The sequence below is a fragment of the Manis javanica genome, chromosome 8, assembly GCF_040802235.1.
Source record: "Manis javanica isolate MJ-LG chromosome 8, MJ_LKY, whole genome shotgun sequence".
In the NCBI taxonomy this organism is placed as follows: domain Eukaryota; kingdom Metazoa; phylum Chordata; class Mammalia; order Pholidota; family Manidae; genus Manis; species Manis javanica.
Window position 1 is genome coordinate 93,995,396 of NC_133163.1, and position 12,086 is coordinate 94,007,481.

Genomic DNA, 12,086 nt, shown 5'->3' on the forward strand with positions numbered 1-12,086 from the left:
TACTGACTGGTTCTTAGCAGTAGATAAGTCTGGCCACCTTTGCCCAGTCCTCATACATTTCACCTCCAGACACAGTTAAGTAGGCTTCTGTCTGCTGCCACCCAAGGGGACATCCCAGGTGTGATAGTCAGGACCATGGCATTCTTGGTTGTTATGCCTCAGGGTCATCCAGTTCCCTCTCTGAAGCATGACTTAAACTAATCCAACCTGGGTACATAAAGCCTCTATTACTCTTAAAAAAACCTTAGGGAAGAAGTCTGCACATGCTCTTCCAGAAACTTACGCCCATGCCTGAAAGGGCTCACAGCTGGGAACCATCACCTTAAGTCATTGAAGGAAATCACCCTGCTCCAATATACTTAGACCTGGCCGCAAGAAGCCAGAATGGAGAAGAGGAGGAGGCAGCACCCCATAAGAGGCTTAGCGCCACCCGTGACAGCTCAGAAAGTGGAAATCTTGGCAGAAACTTGCCACCCAAGGAGCTGTAGTCAGGTTCTTCATTTTAGCAGTGAACTTAGCACCTCCCCACAGCACAGACAAGAGGCTCTCGCCTGAGGATGAGGTGATCCTTCCTGTCCTGTTTCTGAGGTCAGGGGCAACTTGTCAGTTTGGGGAGAGAGGTTTACATAGTGAAGAGCCTAAGTGGCTGGATTATGAAAGTAATGACCCTATTTTAAGGACAGAGTTATGACGCTCCTAATTTTATTTTGTGTGGTTGATCTAACCTAGATCTTGCCAAAATCAGTTTTCTTCTGTTTTATACAGAACTAAAGATTTAAAGCTACTTGGTGAACACACATGAAACTTTTATATGATGATTTCAGTTGCCCCACAGGTCTTTGTCCTCTATCAGAATTGGCAGTGAGTCCTGCTTTGTTCTTAAATAAATGCCATCTCTCCAGAAGGAAGACCACGAATGATAACTGAGAGCATAGCATTGAGACGCAGATGACTCTGGGTCTGAGTCCGAGTACTGTCCTTACCAGTGACTCTGGACATGGCAGTCAGTCCCTCAGAGGCTCAGGGTTTTTATCTTAAAAAGAGGACAAGAACATCTTGGCAGTGCTACTGTAAAGATGAAATGTAAGTGCCTGGCATATGTAGCTGGCTTTCAATAAATGGCAGCTTCAGGACTCACAGTAACGTGGGGTCCATAATAAGCTGGGCACCTGTGACAGGCCTGACCTCCATAAACCTACTAGGGCAGGAGGCCAGTCTGGGGCTGCGGGAAAGCCGGGGCCCCCTGGAAGGAACAAGATGGTGGCCCCTGTGGCTGGAGAGGTGTCAGGGCCGAGAACAGGGGCAACACCGGCATGTCAGTGGTTCGCTCTCCTCCTCTGCTCCAGTAGTTGTAGGCTTGGGATGCTGGGCATCCTGCTGGGAGTTGGGGGTTGAGGGGAGATGCAGAGAGCTCACAACAGCATTTCAAGTTCAGAGTTTGTCAGCCAGCTAGCTACTGAAGCCCCTCTGGCTGCCCCCCCACCCCCAGAATTGGTGGGATCTCTTCTTGGTCCCAGGGCCAGACAAGGACACACTGCACAGAAAGAAAGCATCAGTGTGGACAGAAAGAACAGCAGCTTCTTAATCAGTCCAGGAAAACAGAGCCCAGCTGAAGTGGTCTGCTCTCATTTAATTATCAAAACGATTCCTCTTCTTCTGTCCTCCCTAGGGCTGTGTGCCCCAGATTCCCTGGGCCCAGTAATTGCCTCTCTGTTAATAGAAATAATCAGTATTTATTACACAAAGTGCTCCAGCTTATCTCAGCTCTCCTTGTAGCAACATTAAGGCGAGTGCTCCGTAGCATATCACCGACGTGACTACTTAATGACAAGAGTAAAGGCTCCCGAACTGCTCCCCCTGCTCAGGAAGGCTGAGGAAATCCTGAGCCAGAGCCCAGTGAGATGAGCGGAGGGGCCACGGGTGGGGTCCGCAGCAGAGCCCTGCTGAGCAAGAAGTATGGACCCAGGACGAAGGGCCTGGAAGCCCAGTGAGATGGCCCCTACCTGCTTCTCCACAGGGGTTGTCTCCCTGGGCTTCTGTTCTTACATATACATAACAACGGGAAATGACTGGGGTTCAAGTTCTTGCTCTAACTTGAACTTTTAGCCTCTTGGAACTTCCATCTTTTTATCTGTAAACCAGGGCTAGGAGGATTAAGTGAGAAAAGGATGCAAAAGGATTCCAGTGGGTCTGCCATGGAAGGTGTGCCACAGATGTCTCTTCTCTCTTTCCTGCTAGGAGTTGATGCTCTGGGGCTGAAATGATATGAGATGTGGGATTGGGCCTCAAACGGTGCCTGTTAGGAATGCTGATTCCTTCTTGCAGCCTCTTCAGCCTCTGTCTCTGATGATGGGCGGACTCAGCAAAGTCAGGGCTGAGTCAGGAGCCCGCAGTACCAGGATGCCTGTGGATTTGGGCTGGACACCAGGCTGCCTGCTACTTACTATGCTTCCAGACCCCCATGGGTAGCAGTGGACAGTCTTCAGCCACTTCCACTCAGTTGTGCTCCCTTTCATTGTCCACCTGCCTCCATGTGCTGTCAGGTGACAGCATTGTCCAGGGACCCCATCTCAAGAGGCAGGTAGGTACTCCATGTGGCATCAAGAGGGCTGGGCAGGTTTGGAGTCAAACGCAGAAGTAACCAGGCACCTTTCGACTACTACAGCTATCTTTAGGCAGCTATGTATTTTAAGCTCCTGAAGTGACTCAGCACTTCAGGGAGCACAGTTATTGAGTACCTACTGTGTACTTTCACACAGCTTAGGAAAACAAGGTTCAGAGAAGCCTCCAAAGACTTCAGTATATAGGTGACCAGTCTTGGAGCTGAAGCCAGCTGAGTCCAAAACTCTTTTCAGTCCTATGCAGGCTCCCTGCTGATAGTATCTGAGCAATTTATGGAAGTTAAACTACATCTGTTATGCAGAGGGCATTATGTAGGAAGCTTTGCTAATTCATCTGTAAACATCCAAGCATCAGTTTTTTGGTATAAACAGGCATGAATGTGTTCTCTGATGGTGCTGGACCCCAAGAACACCGAGGTTATTATATGGCAGTAGGCCACGCTGATGGGTAGGGAACTATTGGGTGGGGAAGCTGACTGGGGTTTCTGGGTGCCAGAATGTTCTCAAAGTTCCTATTTGGAGTTTCAACATTAAATCCTATGCAAGAACAAATCACCATCACCTCACCAAGGGGCCAAGGGGAACAACTCTGCCCCCACCTCACTGGGCTCCTTGGGTTCTATTCTTTCATTTCCATTGGAAACTTACGGTGTCCGCCCACCTATCAGGAAGAAAAGGTCAGCATCCTCTGCCCCCACTGGATGCTGTTTCCCTGGATACTGTTTCCCTCAGATCAGTCTGAGAATCACTTTTCCGGTGATACTGGCACCTCCCCAGTAGTGGAAAGAGAGTGGCAATAATTTGGAGAGACTGAGGCAGGAGTGTCAAAGCAACAGGGCTGTTGGGAGGACATGGAGGGACCCAGCCACAGTGAGACTGGAAGAGGCCTCAGGTCTCCACTACTCTCTGCAGCGATTGTGGCTGCCCGAGCTCATCTCCAAAGTGCCAGACACATGTGAGCAATCACAGAGGTTTCCTCTGGGCAGAGCCTCCCCGACTGGCTCCTGTCTCACCCCCACAGGCACATAATGGAATTAAGTGTGACTCCACTGCAGTTCCACGCAGTGACTTATGCTGCTGCAGTCAATAAAACCCACTCTTGGAAAGAAACTAGATTACGGGTCAAGGAAGGGTGAGCTGTCCACTGAGCCGCCTCTGATCATCCCCTGTGGGGGGCCTTCCAGAGTCCTCCTCTCTTCATTTCCACCAAATTACCCATGCTGCCAATGTGGGCCCCCAGGTTCGGATTTGTTATTTAGATTGACTTTGCCTCTCCAACGTTGATGTGGTAACACAAAACCATGCAGTGTGCAATCCAGAGGAGTTTTCAAAATGAGACATTTCCCAGGCATCTGTCACTAACAGAGCCCCCCACCAGGGACTGAAGGGCAGATGGCACGGGTGTGTGGTCCCTCCCTGCCTGTCACCCTCTAGAGGAGGCAAGGTCAGTGCAGTCTTCAACCATGGAGGTCTTACCTTACATGGGTGAGGGTCCACTCCGTATGTCTCCAATGTCTGCGCTTTTCTTAAAAAGTTCAGCTCTGATGTTGCTGGTGTTTGACCACTGGAAAAAAGAAAATGAGATAATTTTCTCATTCCCATTCCCATCAGTTCCCCTAAGGTAAACTCTATTAGAAATGTTCAGGGTGAGTCTCACGCTCCAATTTTTCCTTAGAGTGTGCTCCCTGCTCTGTTCTAGGACCAGCTTCAGGGAATCCTGTCTGGGGTCAGAACTCAGATGTCTTCAGAGTAAGTCTGGCTATGGAAGGAATGACATGGTCTGAGTGTAACACAGTAGGGGGTGGTGGTCATTGTGGCAGACTGGGGAGTGCTACCCCAGCTAATAAGGGCAGCTGCTCCTCAGCTCCAGGATCACAGTCATTTGGGAATGCAGGGCCCAGGATTGCTAGGTGTAATTTTAAAAAGTGAGAGAGACTGGTTTTTGTGTGGTATTTCACAATTTTGAATACACTGGGAGCAAAAACAAAACACCCGTAGGCTGGCTACAGGCCATGGGTTTCTTGTCTATGATCTGATCTGGACTGAAATACAAAGAAGGCACCTGTCCATCCTGCTGGTGCCACCTAGCCCTCAAACTTCACCAAAAGGGAACCTGGGAACAGAGGGTGAAGAACACAGGAGGAGGCAGTGCTGAGCTCTCCACGCTCCATAATAGCTTTGTCTGTCCACAGGTTGATGACTATGAAAAGGAAACAAGCAGAAAAAGAAATCAGCCCTGGTGCCAAGCCATCTGAGGAAGGGGCCTTTAGCATCATCCCCCTCCTGGCTGCCTCTTCAGTAGGTGTGCTGACGAGCTCAACACAGAACAGAGACAGGAGCACCATCAGGCTCGCTCAGGGTCCAGAGCCCTGGTGAAGCAGATGTGCTGCAGATGTGGGGTTGGCTTTGGTGTAAGGACGGGTGGGCAGTTTGTGAAGTCAACAAATCTGATGGCTGCTGGTCAGGACTGAAAGTTGCTCATTTCTGAGTTCATCATTTGCCTCAAGTAATCTGGCAGGAAGGAAGACAAGCCAAACCCAGGGAGGACCAGGCCAGATTCCCTCTGGTGTCCCTCGAGAACACCAGTCAGTCAGCACCGTTACGTGCCAGCTTCTGTACTGTTTGCTGTAAAATATACCAAGAAGCAAAGCACACAGTCTGGGCTCTCAAGGAACTCATGTCTGAGCTGGAGAAAGGAAACACAGATTTTTACATTATGAAGATCAGGCTGAATCTGCATATGCAGGCATTGTTATGTTGACTGCAGGCTTCCAGTGAGCCGGATAAAGGGAAGGTGTTTGGGAAATGCTTGTGCAGCAGGCAGAGGACTGGGCACCAGAGGCAGCTGAGTACTGCTACCCTACCCCTTCCAGGGAGCTTCCTCATTCATTGTCAGGAGGCTGGAGGGCCCTATGGGCTCCATTCACTCCTGGAGTCGGCACAAACCTCCAGAGCCCTCAAAACAGGAATCATTTCCTGGGGGATCCCCTGCCTTGTACTTGGTTTCTGGAGCACAGTCCCCACTGTTCTGACATCTCCAGAAACCCTCCTGACGGTGCCAGCCGGCTGACCTAGCACATCACCAATCTCTCTGAAGGAATCGTGAGCCCTCACTCAAGTTCATGTTTATTCTGACCTTTTCCACAAGGGGCTGCTATTTCCCTAGTGGAGAGGGCTGCCGGAGTCCCAGCGCACTGCCCAGGGAGAGGGGCAGAAGAGGCTGGGCTTCCACCTCTCCTCAGGGAGGGTGGGGAGCCAGTCCTGCCACACATACAGAGCAGGACGCCTGTTTGCAGGGCTGAGGAAGCTTTGGGGATATATGTGTTGGTAAAATCTTTGAAGGTGAACATTGTCTTTTGTGTTGTTTGGCAGGTTGGGGTCAGGGTAGAAACTAGTTTAATATTATCATTAGAAATAGTTTTTTCCACCCTTGGGCATTTTGCTTTCCCAGAAAGGTAGTTCCACAAATATTTTAAAGGATTCAAAAAAACTGTAATATATTAATATGATGGCATGTTTTATTTTACAGCATTGTGTATGACTTTTTTCTTCATATCAGTTTGGGAAATCTGTGCTCCAATGTCACACAAAATGGAACCCAAACACTTTGTTGTTGTTTTTAAATCAATCTTTGTAGAAAATCCCATTTCGTATCAGTGAAAGAATGCATTAAGGCTCTTAAGGAATTTGGCATATTCTGGGCGAACTAAGAGAAACCTAGGAGGGTAAAGCCTCTTGCTTCCAGCTGCTTTTCCCCTCCTTGTCTCTGTTCAGGGATGCGGGGCCGAGTGAGGCAATGCTGTAGACGTAGTCCCTGAGCCAAGCACTCTTGAGTGCCCACAGTATTTATGAACCAGGCCAGCCGCTGAGTCCCATCTGCTGACCCAGAAGCCATGGGTCACTCTCAGACTGAGGGGAGAGGCTGCCCATTTTTCTATCTCCGCTTAACCCCTCCTCTCTTATCTTTTTTCTTTTCTGCTGTTCTTTTATATTTTTCTTTTCCTTTTCCCCAGTTCATGCTTCTTCCCTCTGTCTTTTCATTTATCTTGGTGAAGCAAATACCTTTCAGAGGCCACTCTCTTGCCTTTAAGCCTCAGCCTATACCACACCCACAGGGCTTGGGGTTGTGTTGTCAGTGGGTCACTGAAAATGGTTTATCCCAAAGTTAGAAAATGTGGGATTTTGGGAGCAGAGGACATAGGGCAGAGCCTGTGTGCTCAGGCTGTCGGGGAGCCATGTCCTGGGCCCTAACTGTCACGTACCTGAGTTCTGTCTTGTGAATCTCAGCAATTTTCCTTTCCAGCTTCTCTGAATGTTTTGGAAAAAACTGGAACTTGGAACTGTAGCCTTCAGGGTGTTTCCCTGGGTCATAATCCCCAATTTCCGCTTGCAAAAGGAAAATGGAGAAAAACAGTTGTGGAGGTAGGTGAATCATCACTGGCAAAGCAACAAGAGATTAATGCACAGAGCAAAAGCCAAAGCACACACCAGATTTACAAAGAACAGTGGATCTCGAGCATGGCTGTGGGTCATGCAGAGGGCAGGCCCCTCAGGAGCACGCCCACCTTTGTTTTCCCAGGTGTGCACACTGGGTTGATATCAAATCTAAGCAGAGAGACAGTGGAGCTGACCGTGTGTTCCAAGGTCACTACAAGTAAATTTGCAATAAAAGAGCAGAAGCCTGCACCATGGTCCTCATCCACTCAGATTTTAGAAGAGGGGCTGGGAGCTGTGCTCTTTGTGGCAGCACAGGAAACGGTGAGCTTGAGCAGCAAGACCTAGGCCTGAGCCAGAACAGAAGTCCAAATCTTGTCTGCAGGATTTTAGCAGGGACACAGCACAGTGATGAATTTGCTATGACCCAAACTCACAATTCAACTTAGTACAAATCAAATCAAATGAATAAATTTGGATAAATATTCACTGAGGGCTGACCAGGTGCAAGAACCTTGGAGAGGACTGCAGAGCAGGAAAACTGGCTGTAACTGGAAAGTGCCTTTGAGTTCAGGAGCACCAGGTCCTAAGGCTGACTTCCAGTTCCCTGGGGGGCTGAGAGATGGGGGGCTTTCTCCGGCCATTCAGAGAGTCTGTCCCTAAAGCTGCTGATATCTCAGATCAGAGAACTTTGCTGGGGGCCTTGTGGGGGTGGGGCCCACGGGGCCCTCCGCAGTGTGTTCCCAGGTCAGAACCTAGCCTCCACGTGAGGCTCTCCGCAGGGAACCAGCACAGGTATGTTAAGAAGTTTCAGCTGCTTTATGGCTGTCCTTCGTCCTTTCCTAGTGAGAAGCACAGCTAGTGAAGATGAGCAGTCTTGAGGGAGGAGTAAATATCAAGAGGAAGATGTGTCCTCCTCTCACAGTTGAATATTGTACTTGTGGCACAGACCTACTTAATCTGTCTTCCAAATTACTTGGGAATTTCTATCGTTTAGCAAGAGACTAAAGGCTTTCCTGTCCAGAGTGACCTTGAGCCAAGGAGTCATTTATGATGATTTTATTTAGAAAGCTCCAAGCAGAAAACATCAATGTTGGACATGAATTACATTTTTAAAGGAAAAAAAAAAAAGAATTCAATCTAGTTTTCCAGATAAAACTGAAGGAAAGACTAGAGTTTAACATGTCACTTAGACTGGACCAGGTTTTCCTTTAAAAGTGAAAGAGGCATCTCTGGGTCCCTTAGACTCCTCAAGCACCTTCTAGACCTCCTGCCTAGGTGATTTCTGTAAAACAAGAGTCTTAGAAGTCAAAGTTGCAGTGGGCTGACTTTTACATTCTTATGCAGCTATGACATTCCTCTTGCCAGAAGAACTAATTTCTTATTGGCAAGCATTTTCCAGGTTCTCTTCACAAAGTAACTTCCTGGAGTTCACAGACTTCCAATTAAGAGTTCATATTCTTTGATGGAAACTTCGTGATTTTAGTGCTATGGTCCAAAACAATCCAGTGACAGTTTCAGGCCTACGGACTGAAAAGTCTAGGAAGTGGCACTGGGGTGTTCCCTGCATTTAATGAAAGGAGAAGAGACCATATATGAAGAGTGCAGATCTTTCCCACTGATTTGCAAAACAAACAGGCAGTCTAGGCATCAACTGGGTACAGATTCGACTCTACCTTATTAGTTTGTTAGAAAATGTGTTTGTTACGTGAAAACATTTTCAGTTTTGAACACTCTGAATAAAAAGGTCTCTGAAATAGATACTGGAATTCCAAGATGCTTCACATCTTTGGGATTTGCAAGAAAAGACAGGAAAAATATGATTCAGATTACTCTCCACAGTCTCAGTAACTTTATCAACCAAGGGTACAGGGAAGGATTCAGAATGACTTGATGGGGCTGCAGAAAGACCTCAGATGCCCTTGAGGGTTGAGTGCTCAGAGCTTTCTGGGTCTGGGGAGTCCAGGCCATATCTGCTTACACTTTGCTTCCAGTTAGATACTGTTTATATCCAATAAGTAGTCATCTGTGGTAACTGAAATAATGTAATCAGTACTTAGCATGAAAAGCAAATTTATCCTGTCAAAAGTCATTACCTTGAAGGATATAAGCTGCTAACGAGGCAGCATCTGATGTCTTACAGAGGAGGCGGCCACGGTAGAGATCCCTTTTGATCTGCAGGAAGACTAAGTACCTGGGGAGAAAACAGAGTCAACTGTAAGGGATTTCTTTGATTGCTTTAAAGTTATAAATATGTAATATCAGCCTATCAAAATCTTTGTCAGGACACTTCTACTACATTAAAAAAAATCTTGAAAATATACCACAGAACAAATTATTTTCCAGTTCCCTGAAGAATGTTTGAAGAACTTTGCCCTGAAATGATTTGAGGTTCAATTCAAAACAACATATCATTTTATTTTCTGTAGATCAAAACAGAAATGGCACTTCCTGCTAAAAGCATTGCCCCCCCAGCGCTGGGCTTTGGAAGGCACCAGCCCTGAGAGTTTTGCCTCAGTGCACCAGGGGGACAGCCATTGCTGGCAGAGGTCCGCCAGACAGACCTCTCAGAATTTAAATAAGGTCCCTCTTCAGAAAGCACAGAACCCTGTGGCCAGCATTTCTTCACACAGACAAAGCTCTCCTGTAGGTGGGAGCAGCATGTTGAGAACAGCAAATAGCGGCTGACTTGTATTGAGCACTTTCTACCTGCCACTTTATACTTTACATGTTATGGCCATGTTACGCACTTTACACGCAATGTCTTATCTAATTCTCACAGAACACTTTGTTTGAGACAGGTACTCTTGTCTCCCTGTTATTTAAGATAAACTGAGGCTTAAGTGATTTTCTTATGGGTACACGACTGGTTAAGTGGCAGAGCCAGGATTCAAATTCAGGACTGGTAGGCCTGAGGCTGGCCTGTTTGCACTATAACCACTTCATAGTTTCACAAGTAGCTGCGTAGATCCTACTGCAGTGGAGCGGAACTGCTGACTTTCCATGTGGAATGTCTTTACAAGGAGGGGGCCCTTGGTGTTCATCACCTTGCAGGTGCCCCGGGAGAACAAAAGCCAGTGGTATCAAACTCTACATGAGTCACCTACCACAGTGGCTCCTGGGCAGGAGGCATCAGTGGCAGTTTAAAAATATGTCCACAAATTCTTTGATACTCATTTCCAGAAGTGGAGCTTAACTCCCTCCCTTTGCAGGTGGATTGGACTTACTGACTCGCTTCTAACAAACAGAGTAAAGTAGAGGTGACAGTGCCTGATATCTGAGATGAGGTCATAAAAGCACTGCGCCTTCCTCCTGTTCTTACTCTCTTGGATCACTCCCTCTGTTTGAGGACGCTTAAGCTGCCCCAAAGAAAGGTCCATGTGATGAGGAGCTGAGGCCTTTTCCTAACAATTAGCAAGGAACTGAAGCTTTCCACCAACAGCCATGTGAGTGGACCACCTTGGGAGTGACCCCACCGAGCCAGCCTTCGGATAACTGCAGCCCATGTGAGGCCTGGAGCCAGAACCACCCAGCTCAGCTGCTCCTGAATTCCTGGCCTACAGAAACTGAGAGATAATAAATGCTCGTTATTTTAAGCTAAGCTTTGTGGCACTTTGGTAGACAGCCATAGATAACTACAGCATTCCTACGGCAGTAATGGAAATGTAGTAAAATTGCCTTAAACTTCATTAGGCTGAACCAAAAAAGAAATTGGACCCTCCCTGGACAACTAGAGGTTTCATTTACATTGCTGTTTTCAGGCTGAAGAATAAGGCGGAGGATTCCATGTCCACTTGACCAGAAGAAAGAGGACCATTGGTAGTGCGACTTCTGGGGTGGGGAGCAGCACCTGCAGGCTAGGGACAGCTGGGGCGTGGTGATCGAAGTGATCAACAAACACAGATGAAGGCGCGAAACTCTCCTAAAGCCTTGCTACTCAAAGTGTGGCTCACATATTAGGGGAATTGGCATCATCGGGAAGCTTGTTGGAAATGGAGAAGACCTATCCTAGACCTATCTATGGAGTCAGTTTAACAAGATTCCCAGGTGATTTGTACCTAGATTAAAGTTTAAGAAGCACTGTTCTAAGAAAATTTGAAAGCCTCCTTCTAACCACACCAGGATGGACTGCCCTCCTCAAACCAAAAGGAAGGGGAATATTGGAGTCTGGATATTAGTAATACCTCCCCTCCTCACCCCGACCATCACTACCAGCCCCGCTGTGCCCCAGTGTTTGCCAAGAGCTGAAGGAAAAGACATTGTGTCTTTTCCTTCAGCTCTTGGCATGGATCTTTCAAGCTTGTTTTCCCTCTGCTTCCCACAGTGAGATGCCACAGGGTGTGTGTGTGGGAGGGAAGGAAAGGGGACGAGGGGGAGGAGGCAGGGGAAAGGGAGAAGGGGTGAGGGAGCGCACCTCTCCCTGCCCCAACTCCTGCCTGCCACAAGCTTGGGCAGGCCACGGAGGCAAACCTGTCACCCCCCTACTCACTGATCCCACAGCTCTCTGCTTGCCCGTGTCCAAAATTCCAGGGCAGTGCAATCTGGACTGGAGGAGATGCTTGAAAGAGACAGCAAGGCTCTGGGCAGTGATTCTCCGTGTGGTGGTGAGAACACCCCCCAGAAGCACTCCAGAATCTGTGTGCACGTGTGCTCCTGGATCCGAAGAAGCCTCCACAGCTTCTGATCTGCTCCCCCCTCCCATGGGGCATGCTCCACCCCACACTGAGAACCACTGTCTTTACAAGGCTGGGGACACGACAGGGGCCTCAGGTGAGCTGGAATGGGAACAAAGCTTCCCACTGCCGGGCAGGGTTCCCTCAGACTTCTGGAGGCAGGATAGCTACAGGGAGATCCAGGGTAAGGACATAGAAACTGTCAGGCAATGGCTTGGTGGCTGGAGAGGAAGAGGGAAGGAGGGGCGGGTCAGCATCCTAAAGAAACAAACCAGTCTTCAGATGGTAAGAGATGACCTCATGAAAGAATCAACTGACAGCTTCAAGGGAGAGAGTTGCACTTGGGAGTCTCTCCTTC

General features: G+C 48.2%; 1 protein-coding gene across 5 annotated transcripts in view; it reads right to left on the minus strand.

Moving 5' to 3' along the window:
* The window catches only part of FRMD5 (FERM domain containing 5), a 356,243-nt gene that overhangs the window by 18,700 nt on the left and 325,457 nt on the right, over positions 1 to 12,086 (minus strand). For all 5 annotated transcript variants that reach the window (XM_073211731.1, XM_073211730.1, XM_073211729.1 and 2 more), the window contains exons 5-7: positions 9,152 to 9,249; positions 6,884 to 7,007; positions 4,098 to 4,185 (exon numbers count right to left, since the gene is read on the minus strand). In XM_073211731.1, the coding sequence (XP_073067832.1) occupies positions 4,098 to 4,185; positions 6,884 to 7,007; positions 9,152 to 9,249 (310 nt within the window). The remainder of the gene's footprint in view (positions 1 to 4,097; positions 4,186 to 6,883; positions 7,008 to 9,151; positions 9,250 to 12,086) is intronic.